This window comes from Eupeodes corollae, chromosome 1, assembly GCF_945859685.1.
Source record: "Eupeodes corollae chromosome 1, idEupCoro1.1, whole genome shotgun sequence".
NCBI lineage: Eukaryota > Metazoa > Arthropoda > Insecta > Diptera > Syrphidae > Eupeodes > Eupeodes corollae.
This window is the reverse complement of record NC_079147.1, coordinates 264,778,355-264,800,786: the sequence shown is the minus strand read 5'-3', so window position 1 is coordinate 264,800,786 and position 22,432 is coordinate 264,778,355. Positions and strand designations below refer to the sequence as shown.

The following is a 22,432-nucleotide window of genomic DNA, read 5'->3' as shown; positions in this document are numbered from 1 at the left end:
ATATATAGATATAGATATAGATAGCATTTGATAGGGTTTGGCATCAGGCTCTTTTATCGAAAATTCGTGCATCCCTCCTTCATTGGATTAGTAATTACCTTTCGAATCGTTCAATACATGTTTATTGGATGGATTTAAGTCTGAAAACTACAAAATAAATGCTGGTGTGCCCCAGGGCTCTGTTCTATCTCCAATACTCTTTCTCTTTTTTTATTAATGATCACTTGTCTGCTTCTAATACAATACATTGTTTCGCTGACGATAGTACTCTTAGCTTTTCATATTCGTTTTCAGATTCACATCCTTCTTCTGTGGATGTGGAACTGCCGCAAGATGTTTGGATTTCTTAGGCGACGCAAGAAGTTTTTCTCTCCGTCTGATGTGGCTGATATCTACAAGACTTATGTACATCAAAAGCTTGAGTATCTCTTCCATATCGGGACTAGTTCTTCTGCTACTTACTTAAGCCTCTTGGAGAGCAATGAAAGTAGAGCATTAAGATTGATTGGTGATCCTTTACGTCGCTTGAGCATCGTCGAAATGTTTCTTCTCTCACCCTCTTTTAGCATTATTTTAATGGTTTATGCTCTAGAGAAATATCCAGTTGCATATCTCCCCTTTAACAGTTCAACCGTAATACTCGAGCTTCTAGGAATGCACATCAATATTTCCTCGAGTCCAACTTCTGTCGTACTGTCAAGTACAGAGATTCGTTCTTTAGCCGTACTATGCGCATGTGGAATGCCTTGCCACTTGCCACACTCTGTCTTTCACAGCCATTGCAATATTAAGGAATTCAAAACCAATGTGCATCGACACCTCCTTTCAACCCATCTCTCCCTTTCCTAATGCTCACATTGTGTCTACATAATAAGGTTAGTATTATCCCCTTGAGAGTGCGCTTATTATAAAAGAAAATGTATATGAAAGGTTATTAAATTCTCTGGAAAAAAAAATAAATTTAAGATTAGTGTTTTGATCAAAAGCTCAAGTAGAAAATCTACTGTTCGCCGAGATATTTTAGGTGCTCCATTCTTGCATAGGTTATTATTGAATACATAATATTCTCAAAATTTAAAAAAAAGTTAGAAAACGTTTAAACATTTTGTCAACTTGACTGGCGGCATAGCCATAGCTTTAATATTCCAAATATTGTATTAAATTGTAAGTAGCTTACATTACTTACTCGTTTACTTTCTGAGGTAAGTCATATTTTGGGTTGACTAAATACAAAAAAAAATGTTGTTAAATTGACCGGAAAGCCAAACAAAGAGTTTAGTATTGTCTTCAAATGTTAAATACGCCTCTGTTGTCCACTTTAATAATAATGAACGTTACTGAATTGCATTTCTGCGTCATGAAATTACCGAAAACTATGTTAATTTAAAAAGGCACTTATTCAAGTATAACTATGAAAACGATTGTTCTTTTAAATGAAAGGCTGTAAGAAATCCAGGTTCACTGACATATTTCAAAAATGTCTCCATCCTTCGGTAAGAATTTGGTGCACGCTCTGGTTAGCCCTTATAACCACCGCACATTTTCTTTTAAAAAACGAAAAATGTTATTAAAGTCATAATCGCGGATTTAAACCTTTTTTTTTACAAAAGTTTGGTTAATTTATTCGTAGACTCTTTAGCTTCTGCAATTTAAAATTTATAAATCTGTTTGAAAGGTTAAGGTTTCTTTACTATGCTTTTTTCTTCGAAGAAACTATCCTTTTGAGACGTGCTGCGACGTTACATGTTAGTAAAAGAATAAAACCTTGAAATAAGTAATAAATAATAATTAGTTCTTTAACAAAAGATTGCTTTAAATTGTTGCTACAAAAGATATATAAGAAGCTTCAAAATGTTAAAAACATAAAAACATAATTTTTTACAAAAATATTTATTTTTTTAATTTTATTTAACCTTAAACACTATATAACAGACATCAATATAAATAGTTTTAAATATTAATTTACATTCACTTTTAACTTATTCTAAACTTATTCTTCTTTTGATTTGAAATCAAGCCTTAAAAATGCTTACATCTACCTATAATACACACAGTAGTTATGATGTTATCCTAAGAATCTGACTATTTCATTCAAAATAGTATTCTAGGATGTGCTGGTAATCTACAGATTGCATTATGAACTGGCAATGCTAAAAATCCTGATAGCATAATTCCCAGTGAATCAGCTTGAACTGTAACTCCAATGGCAAATTCTTGACGTGATCTTGGTACTTCCGATGACATTCTATAGAAAGTATTCACATAGGCACCTCCACCTAAGAGACCTTCCCAAAATACGACAGCAAATGCAATCCAAATAGATGGTGTGTAGAAGAAGATGACTTCTGTCAAAAAGTATGCAACATTGACGAATTGCAACAACGACAGAATCCAGATGTGTTTGAAAGTAATGAGGTTGACAGATGACCGAGAGATGAAAACTCCAATTTGATAATCGACACACAACCAACGGTATTGGGATTCTTTATCCAAAAATGAGTTTTCAAAGTCAACCAATTCAAACTGTAAGCAAAAGAACAAATAAAGTTAGTAAGCTAATTCGATAAGAGAAAAGGGTTTTAAGGTGAACTTACCAGTCCTTGATTGATAAAGTATTCGAAGAAATACACAAACAGAAGAGGCAACATGTATTTGAACAAAGAAGTGATGTACAACAACTTGTCCTTGGTACCCTGAAGGGGCTTGTCATCTTCTGAGTTGTATTCAATTGAGGGCAAACTGTTGTCAACTGTGCCAGAAGGCTTACGAAGAATAATCCAGAAGGCAATGCACTCAAGAAGTGGAACAACCAGCATAATCAACATGATATTTCTGGAACTCACATTGATGGCACAGAGACCTGCGTAAGCCAAAGCACCAATGATACCAGCTCCTCCGGTACCCGATGACCAAGTTGAAAGTGAATTTCTGTTATAGTTTGATGTGTAAGCCAGAATACTTGACTCGCCCATTCCACAAGCCGCCGAGGTACATACGACTCCCAGTAAGGCGATCATTTCGACTTCAGCAAAGCCGACACACAAAAATCCTGCCACACTTAACACCACTGCAGTTGCAACACGAGTGCTAAAAAGTAACAAGAAAAAAAACAACCATTAGTACACAAATTCAAGTTCAAGGCCGTTTTGTTCGAACTTACTTGATCCAGAATGGCAAAAATGGCATCAGCAGTTTGACCACAAATCCTGGTATCACATCTGCCAATAGAATAGCTCCGGTACTAACAATATTACACTGCCTCTCCAGCACTTCCGCTTTGGGATCCACAACAGCAATATCAGTATCGGCTTCAAACCGGGCAATAATGTCATGAGCTGCACTCAACATAACGACGTATCCAAAATTGTTACATAATCCAAGAATCCAAAAAGCTACCAAATCCCTCCATAACTGTTTATCCTTTTGTTCTTCTGGGGTTGCTTTTTCAAGAGCGTTTTGTTTATCAGTAATAGCAACCATATTGATTGTTTAGTTGAAAAGTCTTGAGGGAGAAGATGATGTGTTCAGTTTGACTGTAAGGAATAAATGATACTCGTTTGTAAAAATCCTTGAGTATATAAACGAATTTTCTTAATCAAGAATCAAAACTTAAAAAATCGTATCAAACAGCAGAAATCAGAAGAAGAAGAAGAATAAGATCAAAAAGGAAAAGTTATAAATTGAATCGAAGAAACGAAAGAAAAATTCAAAATAACAGCGAAAGTTAGTGAACTTCTGAAGGAATTTCAGACGTCAAACTGCACAATGCAGCGGTGCATAAAAAAGATACCGAAAGGTAAGATACTTTTATATGACGTCAGGTAACATCAGGTAATTCTGTTCTTTTAGCGGTAGATACTTGTAAAACCGATTATAATTAGCTTTTACGGTATGATCGGTATTTAGTCGTATACCAGCAACGGTGTTAAAATTATAACTTACTAACAAATTGCATACGAACCTGTTTATTTTTCGTTTGTTTTGTGATTATTATGGTTTGTGTATTTATTTTCGATCACAATTTGTTACAAAATTAGAATTTTATTCTAAATATAAATATTTACATAACTGGAATTATTTTTGCAGGTATCATTTGTAAATAAAGAACTTACCTTTTTTATTATTTGTATTTTGAATTTGCATGGAATGTTTAGTTCGTTAATGATTAAAACATTTAACTGTACTCTGTAGAGTTAGGCAATATGTGGGTGGAGACGATCTTATGAAACTTTTACTTTTGAAAAAGGTTAACAACCGTAATTAACAGCAAAACCAGGTGGGGTCTTATAAGCAAAATAAAAAATGTTTAACTTGCACAATATTTTACTATATTGAGAGGGTTGGGTAGTGACAAAAAAAAGTTTTTAAGGGGGTCAGTCGTTAATGAAGCCGATTGTCACGTTACCGGCAAAGGGTATAGCTTAAAAGACATTTTTCAGTGTCAATTCTTTAGACAATAATGATGCACAGAGCTTTGGCAAGCAGAGCGGCTATCACGTGACTTCTTCAATATTATTCTGGTAAAAACTGACTATATCAGAAGTTAAACAAAGTTGACACAATCCAATTACATTGCAGACCCGATTAAGAATTAACCTAGTAAAATACATATACATACACTTGTAGCCTTAAAACTGCCTCCTAAAGCAACTTTCAAAACCATAAATTTTTCGGTCTTGAAATAGCTCTTAGAGGAAAGGAAGAGCAGAAACTGCGCCCTTTTGAAAGGATAATTTAATCTTATAATACATTTTTCGAACTTCATTTACTTTGCATCATTCGTCATATTTGTTGATAAGAACTGCCTAACTTATATTTTGTATTTTCTTTCAAATAAAATTGCAAATAAGGTGTAGTAAGATGACCACACTACAAAGCTATATTCAAATATAGGCCTTACAAATGAAACAAAGATAATCTTAACAAAGTAAGGGTCACGGACATAGCGACCGAATCTCTTTATGAATCCTAGGATTATATAAGCTGTCTTAGCTAAATGCACATTAAGATTAACTTGGGATCAAGAATAACACAAAAATCAGAAAACACAGAGACTTCCCTAAGATTACATGTATCAAACGTAGCCCGAATTAAACACTTGTAAACATTCTAAACCAGACGAATAAAATTTTAACAAATAGTCTTTGCAAAAGTTAAAAATTTAATGTCATCAGTATTAATAAGGACGGACAAATGATCGAAATCAAGTCATTTATAAATAAAATGAGACCTAAATGCCTTCTCTGAAGGACGCCAGAATTTAAAACCAATCGATCCGAATATTCATTACGAAATACAACTCTATAAATTCTATTTTTTAAATACAACTAGCGGCTCGGTACGTGAGTAATAAAAAAAAATATTATTAATTGCTAGCTATTTAAAAGTCCAAATGACCCAAATGATATATTGTTTATATTATATTTATCAATAAAGAGTAAAAACTAAAACATAAAAATAGTGGGTTAGTCTAAAACAGTTGGATAAACAATATTTTTAGTTTTTCTATTTTGAGCATGAATAAATAAACAGTTGGGGGTACCGACTCTGGAACAGGCAATATAAAGTTGGGCATGTGAAAAACATGATTCCTCCGAATTGACACCACAAACGCCAAACATGAAAATCGCAAATGATAAACGCATTGTAATTTTTTTGAATTTAAATGGCATATCAGCTGGAATTATAGGGATAGTTAAGATTTTAGCTTTAATTAAATTTGGCAATAACTTTTTCGCTTGAAAAATTTAAAATTTAATGACATTGATATGAATGTTTTTCGGTGATAAAATGGTGATGATTTCTGTAATTCTGAAGAATATTCGAAAAAAACATATTCAATTAACTCATCTTTAGATTGCACAATTGTACAAAAATCGTCTAGTAAAGTGATCAATCCGTTGGTAGTGTTGATTGGTATTTTGCCATCACCAATTTCTATCAATTGTTTTGATAACTCATGGGTAGTTGCATCATTACGTAGGTGAATACGCATATTAATGTTCAGTGTCAATTTTCGTTATCTATCTCCAAAGAACTGATAACTTCAAACAGACGTTTATTTCATCAGTACCATCAGTAGGAATTGATCGAGGAATGACAGGCAATATTTGACAAAAGTCCCCTGACAGCAATATCAGAGCACCACCAAAACACCTGTTGATTACCGCGTAAATCTTGCATTGTTCGATTAAATGCTTCTATTGATTTTTTATTCGTACTTATCCCATAAAATAATTGACGTTAATCGCTGAACTTTTGCCAAAGCAGAATTTCTCGAAGAAGTAAGTTAGAGTTTCGATCACCCGTAGATTCAAGGGCAATTTTAATGCACCTTCTAATAATGTAGCAGCAATTCCCGAAGATCCAAGTTCCAATGCAATTTTCTGTTCCGATCGAATAGTCGCTAAAATCTATAACACAACGAAAGTTTTGCCTGTACCACCAGGTGCATCCAAGAAATATAATCCACCTGTATTATTGGAAACGGCTTGCATGATTGTGGCTTACACATGTTTTTGTTGAATATTCAATTTGGTTATATTCGATTGTACAAATAAACGTAAATCATTATAATGGAACTCCTGCTCACGTTGCAATTCACGATCAAAAAAATCATGTATCTCAGTATTTGGTGTGGTCATTACCAATTGTACTAATGCTTTATTTACAATCATAAGACACATATCTTCAATTATTATTGCAGCTTCGTTGTACATTTCCAAGGTAATCAACAAATCGGGATTTCTTTACGTATTAGTACAAATTGTTTGTATATGGGAGTATAGAAAGATGTTGATTTTACACCTTTTCAAGATTTTTTTAAAATTTTTTCTACGTACAAACCTTCTCTGGACTTCCACGAATAATTCAAGACCAAAATTAGCCAAATCGGTAAAGGCTTTGTTGAGTTATAACATTACAACGAAAAGTGGCATTGATTTTTATATATATAGATGAGATCTAATTTCTGAAGTTGTTGTTAAAACCTTAATTGTTTAGGTTTAAAATTAATGTTTTGTGACACAACTCGTCAAAGGTTTTTTTTACTAAAATCAGTAAGTACACGTTGTTTCAAAACTATCTGAACAAAAAATAAATAAATTAGGAACAATAGATCTTTTTTTCTCACTAAACCATGCTGATTATCACATTAAAATAAAATGGAATGAAACGAAAGCACATAACGTACAATAGACTTGAACTTGAACAGTTTCGGTATCACAGATAATGTAGCTATAAGTCTGTAGTTTATTACTTCATTTTTAGGACCTTTCTTGTGCTTAGGTATCAAGAATGCACTTTTCCATATATTAAGGAAAAGCGAAATACTTAAGGGCTCATTAAAAAGAACACATAACGGATATGATAAATAAGTAACACATTTTTTTTAAATGGAGGATGATCCACCTGGACTAAGACACTCATCCAATTTGATGATACTCTGCGTAACAGTATCTTCGTTTTTTCAAACTTAATTGAATTCAAGTGAGGAAAAATTACCTCAGGAAGTGTTTTTATCGTTTGTATCTGTACAATTTTTTTTTTAAGAAGTTTTCAAACATGTTTGCGATAACCTTAGGATTATGAATGAATTTGATAGAGAGTTAGGGTAACCACTTTTTTTTTTAATTTACGAATTTCCAGAAACTATCTGGATCAGATTTCAGATGAATTTCTATTTTAGAAATATAACTTTTATGCAAGAATATCAGAATACTCTATAAATAGTCGTTTTAGAATTAAAAAAGTTGTATTTATTATATACGCAGGCATTATTTTTTGTCTTTTGTATGTTTTTGAGATGTGAATCAAGCCATTATGGTACATTGGAGTTACTACGAGCCCTTTTAAGACGAATTGTTTTGTTAAAACAGCTAAAGAATGTATTATTAAAATTGTTAATATCGCAATTACAAAATAATGGATTTCATTCAATGATACATAGCAAATAAAAAAGTTCTGTCAAATTCAAGTTAGTTAATAGCGTTATGATATGGAGAAGATAGGATAAAGGTCAGCACTCACGGTGTCGAAAAAGAATACTAGATTAAGTGTTTGGTCTAAACGATTTTTCACTTTGTTAAACTAGCTTGATCCACTTGAAGATATACAATCAATTAATGAAAGCATTAACAGAAACGAAAAAGTTATCGAAAGTATGGTAGGTTAAAGTCACCTACGATCAAAATTTCATCTTCAGGATCCAAGAGAACAAAGATTTACATGTATAGAACTTCAATACCGGTACCCCTAAAGTCATCGATCAGGTAGCAAATATTGGCCTACCAAGAACCACATGAAAATATTCAAACTGGGAACTGTACTGAATTTACTAAAACTAATTACGTACTCCACTCCAATGCCGATCACACTTAATTTGGTTCATTATTAAAAATGTTGGACCCTAACTTTATATTTATTCAAGCGGAAAAAGCAATTACTTTAAAACCATGCGATCTATAAGCAATTAGTTTGTGCAACAAGTTTACATTATTTACGAGTACTTAGATAAATTTTCTTGGGTTAAATTTTTTTGATTCCACTACAAAAAGCTGTAATTTGAATATAAAACCTAATTCAACTTTTTCGCTGTAGAGCCATGGCTATACATTTTCCCATTTCAGTAGTATTGTTCACAATTTTCTAAGATCGAATCATTGGGTTCGTTCAGAACACGTGCACAGTGCACACTTTGTACCCAGACTTAAAATAGATATAAATCAGTGAAAACATACACATTATGTAAATCCTGATAATGTGTGTTTAAAATTTAAAGTAAAACAATACAAAAATTCGTGAAAGAAATTAAAAGTAACAGGTTCTTAAATGAACCAATTGTGAAATTATTTTAAACTTAATTTTGTATTTTTAGACATTTTAAATTCAGCATTAACAAAAAAAAATTAACAGCATCGTCTTTAAAAAAAATCAGCAATAATTATTATAATTTTGTGTATAATTTATTCTGTTTATTTTTAAATATCGAATTTATGAATGAAATACCGTATGATAAAACACAAAGTTTTAAATAATTATATTGTTTTAGAATGACGTATTTATTAACATGCATATGTATAACGCAAATATATATTTTAAGGAATAATATAAATGTTAATTTGAATAATATTCCATTTCGTCTGGTGCCTACTAGAATTTAATATAATTTTAATGCATGTACATAATGGACATTTGTTAATATACCTATATATAATATGGGTAATTAATAAGTTTAAAGCAAGAAATTATATTAAGCTGTGAAAAGATAAAACATTAGATATTATAACCGCAAACTCATTATGTGTTTCGCATATTTTAAATATCTACAGCGTTTAACTTTTTTTCACATAATTACCTACTTCAAAAGTTACTTCTTTCCATTTTCCTACTATTTCGTTTTATTAACGTTGATAAAAATTAATTTAATAGTAGTATAGGTTCAATTTACATCATTTGTATGTGAAAAAATGGCAATGAAAGTTTCATTTTGACATTGCAACATAAACGTAAAAATATGTATTGACACCTTTTGCAAAGTTATTTCAAATGTAGATTTATTCACAGAGACCATAGAAAATATTGATTCAAATTGCAAATTGATTTACTTTTGATTTAGAGTAAAATTTGCAGATTGTTAATCTGATAAATTCAGAACGATGATATTTGGCCATGACATGATAATGACAGCTGTAAAAATGTTTTGCTTTTAGAAAAAAACAATAAAATTTTCAAATACGAGAACGACTTTTCAATTTATTTTGCAAACCATGTCACAATCGAATTGATAAAAATTACGAATGGCTTTTCATCAAACTAGAAATTAACTGATGCGCCAAGTTTGACAGTTCTGTTTTGCATTTTTTATTAATTCGTCTCTTTTTTTGGGTTGCAAATTTTGAATTTTCTTGAAATTCCAAGTGTGTAGAATCTTAAATTATCGTTCTTAGACTGATATTAACCTAAATGTGTTTTGGAAAATGATTCATTTTAGTTTTAGGGATACAGACAGTGTTTTAAAAAAGGATCATTCAATTTTTGTTTAACTTTTTAGAAATAAATTACCTTCAATAGTTTTTAGTTTCTATTTTATTTTATTCATGACAAGCTTATACCGTATGATATAATATCTTATTAATGTAGTGAAGCGTTTATATTGTAAATAAATCTACATTATTTGAAATTTAACACATTCAGTTTAAAATGAAATAGAAATAAATTGTTGAAATATACAAAATTCATATTTGCACAATCATTTTATTTATTCAATACTAAAATGAATTTTGAGTTGTTTTTTCATCAAGGATACAATTTAAATTCCTCTTATCTGTCTCGGTGATGAATTCTATATGCTTACAGAGTTTACAAAGAACTGTCGTTCAGATGTTAAATACTTAAAACGGAGAATTAATAAAAGACACGACCTATTAATTAAGGTAAGTTATTTCATTTAACAAGTCAACTGTTTGATGGGTTAGAAGTAAATCCGAAAACAAAGTTTAGGTTCGAAAACAGAGAAGACTTTCAAAAGCACAAAACTATGATTGTCCGACCAGCGCTTAATAACTTCAAGGTCCTCATTCAAAGAAACTGTAGTATGTTTGATGAGACAACTTATGTATAATTAAGCGTCAGCAGCGCACAAACGAATTGTGCAGATTTTTTTTAATAAAGTTCATTGACATAAATTAAAAAAAGAAGGGGACCAAGAATAGATCCCTGTGGTACTCCACTACTGTTTAATAAAAATTCTTAAAGAGCTTTATCGGCAGGTTATAGTCTATTGGTCAAGTAAGAGTTATTAAAAAGTAAAACGAGTTCAAGAGTTTTTTACAAAGAAAAGACTGTTTACCATATCAAAGGCCTTTGAATTGTCCAAAAGCACTACAAATTTTATATGCTGAAAATCGGTGGCCTTTCAAATATCCTCTGTGGCACTTATCAACGCTGAAATACTTCTATTTTTCGTATTTCGCCGGACTGCTTGGAAGGAAATACATAATGGCTGAAACACAAACACGCTTCAGCTTCGGTTTCGTCGGCGTTAATGGGCACGCTTCGAGGTTGCTTTGAAAGACATTTCTAAAACGGCACTTCTGTCATTAGCAGCTCAAAAGTTTGTTTTGATTTTTCGTGCAGTAAAAAAAAATAATTTTGAAATCGAAAAAATTAAATTTATGGTGGAAGTAGCTTACGCGGGATATAATAAGCTATGGGAATCCCACCAACAATAAATGTATTCTGATTGTTGACTTTTTTACAGCTGTTGAGATTACAGACAAAGCAAATGTTTTAGCAAATTTAAACTAGAGCTTCCGTTTGGAGTCACTTTCCGTTCTTTTTCTTACTATTGTCAAACGTAACGTGAGGTCAAAGCTTCATTGTGAAAGCATGCATTGAATTCCTATGGCTGAACTCTTAAACGTCAGGCGAAGCCGAAGCTCAAGCGTCTTTGTGTTTTAGCTATTATGATGGTTAAGAAATGTAAGTATTTGAGCTTGGATAATTTTTTCAAAAAAAAATTTGAGAAAATAGATAATTTTTGACTTCTTCCATTAAATTTAAAACTCACTTGTCGAAACAATTGAATTTAATATATGAGTTCTATATGGTAGAAGCACTTGTAATAAAATTTTAAGAAATTAGGGATGTATGTGATCAAGAATTACTGCGTTTGAATTAGTAAAGAGGACACTTTGGACCATATCTTCAGAATATATAGTATTAAATTTAAACGATTGTCTTCTTTTAGTGTCTCTATTACAAGCGGTTGCTGAAGTGAGAGATAGAGCTGGAAACCAATTTCCTGTTCAAGTTATTAAAATCCAACTCTTCAGTCTGATTATTATGGGATTTACAGATCCCAGTTTGATGAAGTATCTGCCAAATTTGTTTGCTGCTTTGGAAATTGTTAAAACGACCAGAAAATAACTTTGTACGACCGTCTTGTTTCGAAGTAAACATTATTGTTGATTAAAAACAATCAACCCTATCTATCGCTTTTAAACCAAATCGAGTTGTTTTATTAAATATTTTTTTTTTCGTGAGCCAAGGATTCCTGCACGTAAGGGAACCTTAAGTCTGTTAAAGGAACATGCATATCGAAAAGTCTTAACACATTCCTGTTGAAAAGTTCTAATTGTTGGCCAGATAAAGACTATGAACTTAGACACTTAGAATTTAGAATGATATTCGAATGAGTGTGAAAATGTACTTAAAAGCCTGATTTCTTGAGAATACTTGTACCGATAATTGATCATATAGTAAAACTTTGATTTTTTTTTTTACTAATATTAAACAGATACATCAACGTAGGTTCGAAATTAGAAAAATGAGTTGGAATATGTGAATGTACTTTCGTCCAGGTTACAATTGAAGTCACTCTTATAAGTGCCTTTTGTGAAATTTATAACACACAAAATATTTAACACACAAAAAAGAGGTTATGCTTAACCTTCATGATTCACAGATTACAAAAAGCATTCCACATTCTTGATGTACAGCTGAAAAAAGAATCTCTATACATAACAGTATTTCAAAAATTGAGCTCTAGGGCAGACTGATGGACATCACGTGAAGTGCGAGTGTTATGACAAAATTTTTTTGGGAGGGCAATCTCATGGGCTGTCTCGACAGAACATTGCTTGTAGAATTGTCGGTAAAACAACAAAAAATATAAGAAATTAGGGTGACGTGAATGTGAATTCAACTCATGCTTCTCACAAATTAACGATTGAATAATTTTGTTTTTTCAATCATGTACTTTTTACTCATAAGCAACAAACAAAATTTAATGATACCCGAAATGTATTTCCTCGTAACGTACCTTAATATGATGTCCTTAAATTAATTTGTTTATTTTTGATGATAATATGTAGCTATTTATTTAATTAAAATTTCAATGTAAGGCTTTCTTATAATTGACCTTTATTTGGATTTTAATGTTATTTGTTCAAAACACTTCACTTTTTAATAATTTATTTGTTTAAGTACTCAATATATTATTGAATAAACTTTATCTCTTTTTCCGACACTTTATTTAAACTATGATAAGACCTTTGGATATATTTTTTTGTTTATTTTAAAACTTTATCCCATGGCTATTGCAATTATTTCAAAATAATACAAAAATAAATAGTATGCAACTTATGGAAAATTTAATTTAAAACACTAAACTTTTCTCAGAGGTAACAAAATCCGTTTTTAGTAAGATTGATTTAATATTTTTAGTGATAGTAAATTTAACAAATTATGTTCCCATTTGGTATTGTTAAATTTTCACATCACACATTTATAATTTGTTTCGGAAATTATAAGTCTCGCACAAAGAACACAATATTCTTATGACCACAGTATCTATAGATATTTGTTCCGGCCGGCAGCTTTCACAACTAAACTTAGTTCTAGTATAAGTTCAGCTTTTTTATTGTGTTTTATTAACAACAATTATTTATAAACAACACAAAAAAACTCAAATCAAAACAATCTTACGCTTGATGCCCAAAAAAGTAAATATAACGACCCCCACTTGCCTATACTGCTATTATTTTTTTTACTGCACGTTCCTATGTACACAATTAATTTATTTAAATAAATAAAATTAAATTAAATTCATGTGCTTTACCCAATCACACTCATAGTCATAATCTATTGACTCTCGATTCACGTTTCACTTTAAATCCAATCAATCATACTAAATTTTTGAATCCAGGAAGGAACTAAAAGAACTAGGAATTATTCAGAAGAAAATTGTATTCGTGATATGATTCCTAAATACTTGTAGTTTGAATGAATGAGTAATCGAAGAGTTTACGAATACGAATGTATCAGTTAGTTATCTACTATCAGCTGCTTTATGGATTTGGCATAAATTACAACTTTAATTTTGGTTTGAGGAAATAGAATTCAATATGAGGTTGTTGCAATTTCTGATTAATATTATTATTTTTATACCTTTTTTATGAGTTCTTAATAAATGTTAATTTGTTTTTAAACAAATTGACAATTACTCACATGCAATTACTTAAAGAAGAAACATCATGGCGCGTTGCCGTTGGGGATTTACCCCCAACTCAAACCACAACAAACTTTTATTATAATAATTTTAACAACAATTTATATTCATAGAAGCTATTTGCTGGTTTATATTTTTGGTTTGCAATTGTTTAAAGTTTTGTCTGCTATCGGTTCAAAATCTGAAGCATTTACACGTGCTTTGTGAATAATAAATAAATGTCGCTTGTTTTATTGTTTGCACGGTGTATATTATTTTTGTTTGTCAATTTGTCGAAATAATTAACTGAGACATGTGAATGTGAAATACGAGTTAAAAAATTTACAAAATTTTAATTTTTGTTTTCATTTTTTTTAGTTGAATGAGGTGTGTGCGCTCAACCTATACATTTAAAAAGTAAATAAGAAAATTGTCAATGGCTGTTCATCTAAAAACCAAATAAAAGCGAAACATAAAATAATAAAAAAATACGATTTTGTTATTAGAATGACCGAAACAGATGTCACTAAGTGATACATTCAGTTTAGTTAGTTCAAAATTATTTCGTATTTACTAAAGTTTTTAGTGATGTCATAATGATCACTTAGCACGATTTATGATAAAAGAGCAGAGCTAAATTGGTTGTATCTAATTTTATTATAATTGATCAGTATTGATTTCAATTATCAAACATTCCAGATTGTACATGGATTAAAAATTGGAACTGACATTTCATAGAAACGTCTGCATTTTTAAATTCAGTTAATGAAATATTATTATTTTTATAATAAAATGGAAGAAAATTTTCTTTTGTAAATTTGTGGTCAGAAATCTATTTTGTACTTCTTTGTGATAATTTTGTATTATAAGTGTTAAAATGAGGATTGAATTAATACCCAAGAACCTACGATTTCTGGAAAATAAGTCAGTAATTTAAATTTCACTTCTTTGACAATTTCAGCAGAATTTTGAAATTAAACAAAATTAGGATTAAAAATTTCGTTTTAGGTTTTTCAAAAATGCGACGCACACTGAAAAATTAATATCAGTACCCTTAAAAAAGTTCAAAATATATATTTTCTAATAAGCAAAACTGTCATTTATAATGCTTCATAATAAATTGAAGATATCGCTGTTTTGTGTTGAGATATTACAGAAGGACTGAGGTTTTTTTTTTTAAAAATTTGCGAATTCAATTTTGTGTTAAAAGAAATTTTAAATATTATTAATATTGACATTTCTCGAAGTTTCAAGGTCCCCAGAATGTAAAAGGGAAAAAAGATTTTAAGAGAGATGTCTGGGTGGCATGCGTACGTACGTTCGTACGTTTGAGAAGCTTTTTTCGACGTCTGTATTTTTAGAACCAGTTATACAGATAATAACACAGAAAGATGCAGTGTTCGATTCTCGATATGCCGTGAATAAATGAAGGTATTGACTTCAAAATGATTTGATTATGTGATAAATTCAGAACAATCCAATCTGTATGTTTACTTGCGACATAAAGTAACTATAAGAGAATTTTTTTCATTCGTACAAAATTCAAATTATCGATTTTAATCAAATATGACATTACGAAGATAGAGAAGTCGAGTAAAATGGGTCCCCTGGTTAAGTCCGTCTGTCTATCTGTCCTAGCCCTTACAGCCCAAACCAATGGGTCGATTTACTTCACATGTAGAACCTTTATTTTGTTTTCAAGTATTCTCAAGAACAAATCAACCGATTTCATTATAGGCAGACGATAGTGAGAGCTGCTTAAAATTCAACGCTTTCCATTAGTAAATTCAAGGCAGAAGCTGGGGTAAATGCTAGTAGATCGACTGTTGCTCGAATTATACCGAAGGCAGACCATATCCGACAACAATTCACGTCAGGAGAAATCGATCTTTGCATACCGACGGACCTGATGGATATAGCTGCTAATTTCATGATTTAGAAAGGAAGAAATCTACCTTTAAAAACGGCGCAGCCAAGAAGGCGGCGTAATGGAATAGAGAGCATTTACCGAAGCCCTAAAATGATGGCAACCACTTAAAATCGATTCTGGAACGACCTTTTCCGCCATTTTCTGAATTATTTGGTGAACATTGATGAGCTTTAAAACAAGATAATGCACCAATGTATACCGCACAGACAACAAAAGCCTGAATTCTCCTGATCCACACCATAGAAAACGTGTGGGATGGTTTTCAAGAAATGACTACTAAGGCGGACGAAAATACCAAAAAACCGAGGAATCTGTTAAAAAATTTCGCTTAATTATCTGACAGCACTCTATAAATCGATACACAACAGGTAACTTGACGAAATTCAGAAATAATTTATTTTTTTTAGAAAAATTCAATTGACAATTTCTTTAAAAAAAATACAAAAACCTAGAAACAAAAAATTGTTAAGACATGCTTTTGACTCAAGTGTGACTATGTATATTTCGGTAAAGTTCTAAGCAAGGCAAATCGACATACGGGATGGGAAGTTAGCATCCCATCGTCTTTTTTTAATGATTGCTATGCTATTAAAACGTTTGAAATTACGTACAACAGAAAGCATTGTAAGCACCATGAATTAATTTAAAAATTTGTGTTTTTTAATTGCATTTCAATGTTAAATTCCAAATAAAAGGTTCACGTCTCGTGAATTCTTGTAGGACAAGGATTTTCCTTTATTTTTTAATTCTCAAAGTCTACGGCGAAGATTTAAATGTTTTAATTTGAGCTCCACAATTAATGAGCTTCAATATGGAGTAAATAGAATAAATTTTGAAGTTTTATGCGTTCGCTCCAGCAGATCAAATAAACACTTAAAACTCAATTCAATTAATATGAATCGCAATGAATTTTTATACATCACATTGATTTTTATTGATTAATTTTTTACTTAATTCTTTCATCTAAAATAAATACAGATAAACAATAGATAAATGCAATTACATAGACAATTAAATAATATTGTGTGAAATGACATTTCAATACAAATTACAAAATTATGAACCTTTCTGATGTTTGGTGACAATCAGAATATATTATTTTACATTTATTTATGTTACATTTTACTTATTTATTTTTTTATTTATTTATAGATTTTCAAGGCAATATTTGATTTGACAATAAGATTAAACAAGAAATACATTAAATAAATTGCAATTAAGGTAAACTTCTCAGTAAAATTTCTATTAAGTTAATGTCCATTGTAGAAGACTATAAGCTAATAGGAATATTGCCACTTTAATTAATAAATTCTCTTAAAACCTTGAATATGTAAAGGTGTCTTAATGGTAAGATATTTAGTTTTTAAAGAGAGTAAAACGATTTCTGTTACAAATAATCCTAACCAAATGCTTCCGAACTGTAATCAAATGTTTAAGAGTGCTATAATACGAACCTCCCCAGCTTGTAATTCCGTACTGCAATTTGGAATGTGCTAACCCGTAGTAAAATGTGGTAAGTAACTTTTTCGAACACAAATCTTTAAGGAGATACATTTGACGTATAAAAAGCAACATATAAGATTTTATAGAATTTATATGATCTTTTCAATTTAACTTGAAATCAATGAGCACTCCACGATATATATAATTCTGCACTTATTGAATCTTGAAGCAGGAAGAAGAGTTGAAAGCAACATTTTGTTTTCCACAATTATGAATCGGTAAGCAAAAACTGTTTGCAATCATATGCGTAAAAAAAAAATTGATTATAATTACGTCTCTCATTTGATGAAACTTTAAAAGAAATTAACTTGGTTTTTTTGCTTACTACTAATTTGTGTTCAGTGAACCAGATTCTTAAATTTGTAAGTCTTCAGAAATTTTTGAAATAATGCAATCAAGATTTGAGTTGCACTGATATGTAAGGGCAATATCATCTGCAAAAGCAGTTGCACTTTTAGTTTAGTTGCACTTCAAAAATTGAATTACTATAAACTAAAAATAGCAAGGGACCAAGGACTGATCCTTGTGGAACCCCATTTTTTTAAATTCTAAACTCACTAGGCCCTAGTTCACACAGGACTGTAGCGCCACCTTAAGTAAACTCACTAAAAGATCCCTTGACGCACACATTTTGTTCTCTAAAATTTAAAAAAGAAGAAACCAATCAAAAGTAAAGCCCCTGAACAAATGTTCAGCTTGCCTATGTATAAGCGGTTCGCTTCGCACGACCGCTTCGTCCCAGTGGACTAACCAAAACATTGGCCACTCCGTAATTCTAAGGTATTTAGAATCAATTCCAAAGCACACAGACTACACCATCCCCCAACTGCAATTCGACAGAAACTTCTAGATTTCTATTCCTACCAGATCTTTTTGGGAGGATAGGACATTCTTGGAGGAATAGTCAATCCATTTTTATACAGATGGGTCAAAAACAAAAGAAGGGGTTGGTAGAGGTGTGCACTCTGAACGACTGAAATTAAGTCTCTCATTCCGCCTACCCAATCATTATAGCGTGTTCCAGACGGAACTTTTGGCGATAAAGGAAGTCCTGTCCTAGCTCAAAGAAAAAGTGATATCAACATCTGATATCCGTATTTTCTCTTATAGCCAGGCCGCTATCAAATCTCTGGACTCTGTCTCTACAAACTCTATTACAGTCCATAACTGTCGATCATCTCTAATGGCACGACAGTTTCATATTCACCTTTGTTTGGTGCCGGGCCATAGAGACATTCCAGTTAAGTGTAAGGCAGATAAACTCGCTAGGAACGATACAGTACAGCCCATCCTACCACGTTTAGCAAGTACTGACATACCAATCGCTATTTGTAAACTGCTGCTAATGCAAGATGCTGTGAGGAGGGCAGGCACCAGGTGGAACAACATCAATACGAGTCAAGTCACAAAAAACATCTGGTCAACACTGGATTTAAAACGTTCAAGGTGCTTGCTCTCTCTAAGCAGATCGCATATACGAGTAAGCTCAATAATAGGTGTCATAACCGGACAATGTCTTATAGAAAAGCACGCCACGGGACTAGGCGTATTCTCAAATGACTTTTGCAGAAGCTGTATGGACAAGGAAGAGGAAGAAACGGTTCTTCATCTTTTTTGCACATGCCCTGCTCTGGCTCGAAAACTCAAGAATTACCTAGGAGAATTCTTTTTTAATGATCTTAACAATCTAAATTATATCGGTATAATCAGCCTCTCACGTTTCGTAAGGGACTCGAGCTGGTTCCATTGAGCTTAGGAGGAAGCCTCAAGATTTATGTGGTATCACAATGTGCCATTAAACTGGCCTAGGTGTGTCCGTTTCCATCTTCGACAGCCACTATAACCTAATATAACCTAAAGCCTCTGAAACCAGCACAATACAGTTATCAAAGTAATAAGTCGTGGTCAACCATATCGAATGCTTTTGTCATGTCAACAAAGAGTACCATTGATGATTATTTATGTTGACTCCACCATACAACTCAGAACATACTTTAAGAATGGCATCCTCTGTTGACAATCTCTTTCTAAAGCCAAACTGATTAAAGCTATAGAATTTATTTTTGTCTAAAAACTCGACTACACGTGATTTCATTAGTTTTTTTAAATATAATGAAACTGGTCTCTAATTTAATAAACATGTCTTGTTTTCCTTTTCAAAAAGAGGCAAAACTTCCGAACATTTAAGATGTTTGGAAAAACAGCCATTTAAGACACAATTATTAAACATATGGCATAAAACATCAACTAGGTTAAGAACTATTTTTTTCAATAAAATGCTAGATACGCCATCAGTTGTATTTGAATTTTTATTTTCCATGCCCAATATGGCCTTATAAATTTCATGAGAAGTAAATGATTGAAAAACGAAGGTATTCGGCTGATTATTTTCTGAAGACATAGCTGATTCAGAGCAATTACTATTCATACAATGATCAATTGATGGTTTAAGTTTATCCGAAATCTCGGTAAAAAAAATTATTGAAGACATTTGCCAGCGTCAAAGGGCCATCAATCTCGAAGTTTTCGATATGTGAAAGCTTTTTATTCTTACCTAGGACATTATTAATAACTTCAACTTTTCTATGAACATTTTTGCACAATAATCATTCAGTCCTGGATGTTTTTTTGCATTTCAATGAAAATTTGTTTGTTTTATATATAATTTATTTCAGAAGTTTTCGTGTCATCCATGATTTTAAAAATTGTTTTGGTGTAGAAGTACGTGCTACTAGAAAAGTTGAATTAAGTATATGTTTATTTAAAATTTCGAGGAATGGATCGAAAGCAACCGAATAATTCGTTTCGATATAAATGGAATCCCAAAATTCATACATTAATTTTTCATTCAATAAGTCAAAATAAATTCTGCATCTTTCTTTCTTATGAGGGTTATTTTGTTTTACAGAAGTTAAATCATTATATAGGCAAAGACCAATCATATGATGATCTGTTATTTTAAAACCATATAAAACACCACGGCAAACAAAACTGTTACACTTATGAAGTCCAATAAATATATGATCGATACAGAACTGTGATGAGCAAGTTATTCGAGTAGGTTCGTTTATATAGCTCTTTAAATTCGATGCCATAAGAAGCAAATATTGTTTGGTATCATTGTCATGCTTATCCAAAATATTTATATTAATGTCACGGATTATAGTAAAATTTTTATCTTTACATTCATTTAAAATATCAATAAGTTAATTTATAAATTATTATTTTTTTTGTTACAGTACAAATTTTGGCTCTCTAATTTCATTCTTATTTACGATTAAACTAGTTTTAAAATCAAAAAACGAATTGGTTATACTGTAACAAATCTACATAAACACTTTTCAGAAGTTTAATTTTTCGGGTTGTTTTTCAATGCTCATATTCAGAAAGAAAAAGGTACATGAATTTCGTTCATGATCGTACTCATTTTATTTAAATTTTTCTAACAAAATCCCTAATTAATTTGTTTACCATACAAACTCATTTTTAAAACGTAAAAAAACTATTAGGTTAAAAAATCCTCAATTTCACATAGTTTCACAAAAATTACTTTAATTTTGTAATTTACTAAATTCACAGTACCAATGTAAATTTGCACATTTATATTATTTGAGCATTTTTATTACTGGTAAATATCTATACACCCTTATTTTTTGATGAAATCGAAAGTTGTTGCTCGTTTCTGGAATTATTTGCCAAGACTTAATGATATCAAATTTTATGAATTTACAACCTTCTTACAATATGCACATCCATCAACTTGTTTTTTGACAAACAATGGTTTCTTCAATAAATCACATAATAACTTTTATTATATAGACTTTATTTTATTACACTTAGATAACTTGGATACCCATTTATAAACAATGTTATGTCTTCATGGCAAAAAGCTTATTGGCACTTTTTGTTATTGTTTTTAATTTGATATTTTTTTAAAGTCTTTTAAATATATTTTATATTTCATATAACTTTTATAAAATTTAAGATTTTTGTTCACAATTCTATAAAGTTTCGATGAATTTTCAAAACTAACGTCATTCCCGAAAAAAAAAAGTTAAAAACCCTATAAAACCAATTTATCAACGAAAATACACACAAAATTAAACTTAAAAATGGAATGAATAAATTTAAAATTTATCAATGTTAACCTTAAAATTATACAATAAAAGAAAAGAAAATAGGTGCACCTTATCAGTTCGTGTCATTAATTTTCCAAAAAAAAACGACAAAAATTCGTTTAAATGTTACCATAAATTTAAACCGTGGGACAATCGTTAAGTATATTTGACACTAATTGCTGGCGATCAACTACTTCTTCCTCACTGATCCCAATTGTGTTGAAGCTACATAATTCTTGAATAAGCCAATAATTGTTTCCTGACGTCAAAAATCAACACCGCCACTACCATACGTCGATCGCGATAATAATAATTAGTATCGATAAGGTTTACGCGTATAAATTGGCACAAGGGTTTAAGACGGAAGGTTATATATACAAGACAAATTGCTTTGTAATATTGCAAAGAACACAAAAAGATTGATATTATGGATAAACAGAGAAATAAATTCTTGTGAAGTTCAAAATATTTATGCGAACTTATTCTTATCACAAGATTCACACCAAAAAGAATTCTTGGTGTTTTTTTTCGTGATAAGTTGAATACCTTAACATTGAAATATGGAAATCTTTCCAAAGCCTACATTAAATGATAAAAATAAGTAACAATAATAATTATCACCTTTTAAGTAAAGATTATCATCCCACTAATCCCTACAGGTAATAAACGTGCTATAGGCATTTATTTAATTTGTAGCCAGGGTTGTTATATCAAAGAAAATTTGTATTTGATCAAAAATTGAATCAATAATTTATGCCAAAGTTGTTTTTACAAGTTTTCTTCAAAAATGCAACGAAGTTCTTAAAAACATTTATTAATTTATTCGGATTTAGTTCAAATATACGTCGTTTTGTTCGATAATCTGTTTCTATCTAGACGGAAACTTCATAA

General features: G+C 31.0%; 1 protein-coding gene across 4 annotated transcripts; it reads right to left on the bottom strand.

Moving 5' to 3' along the window:
* Positions 1–1,871: 1,871 nt before the first annotated feature.
* On the bottom strand, positions 1,872–21,887 carry LOC129942067 (battenin-like). Of its 4 annotated transcripts, none has more exons than XM_056050868.1 (4): positions 21,672–21,887; positions 3,161–3,533; positions 2,595–3,087; positions 1,872–2,523 (listed from the first exon to the last, which is right to left on the bottom strand). In XM_056050868.1, exons 2-4 carry the CDS (start codon positions 3,478–3,480, stop codon positions 2,092–2,094), a joined length of 1,245 nt encoding a protein of 414 aa, XP_055906843.1. In that variant the 5' UTR covers positions 3,481–3,533; positions 21,672–21,887; the 3' UTR covers positions 1,872–2,091. The 4 variants fall into 4 exon arrangements, with proteins under 4 accessions (XP_055906843.1, XP_055906839.1, XP_055906841.1 ...); XM_056050864.1 differs by having other exon boundaries at positions 21,611–21,878; XM_056050866.1 differs by lacking the exon at positions 21,672–21,887 and adding an exon at positions 13,622–13,763.
* Between the last annotated feature and the right edge of the window lie 545 nt (positions 21,888–22,432).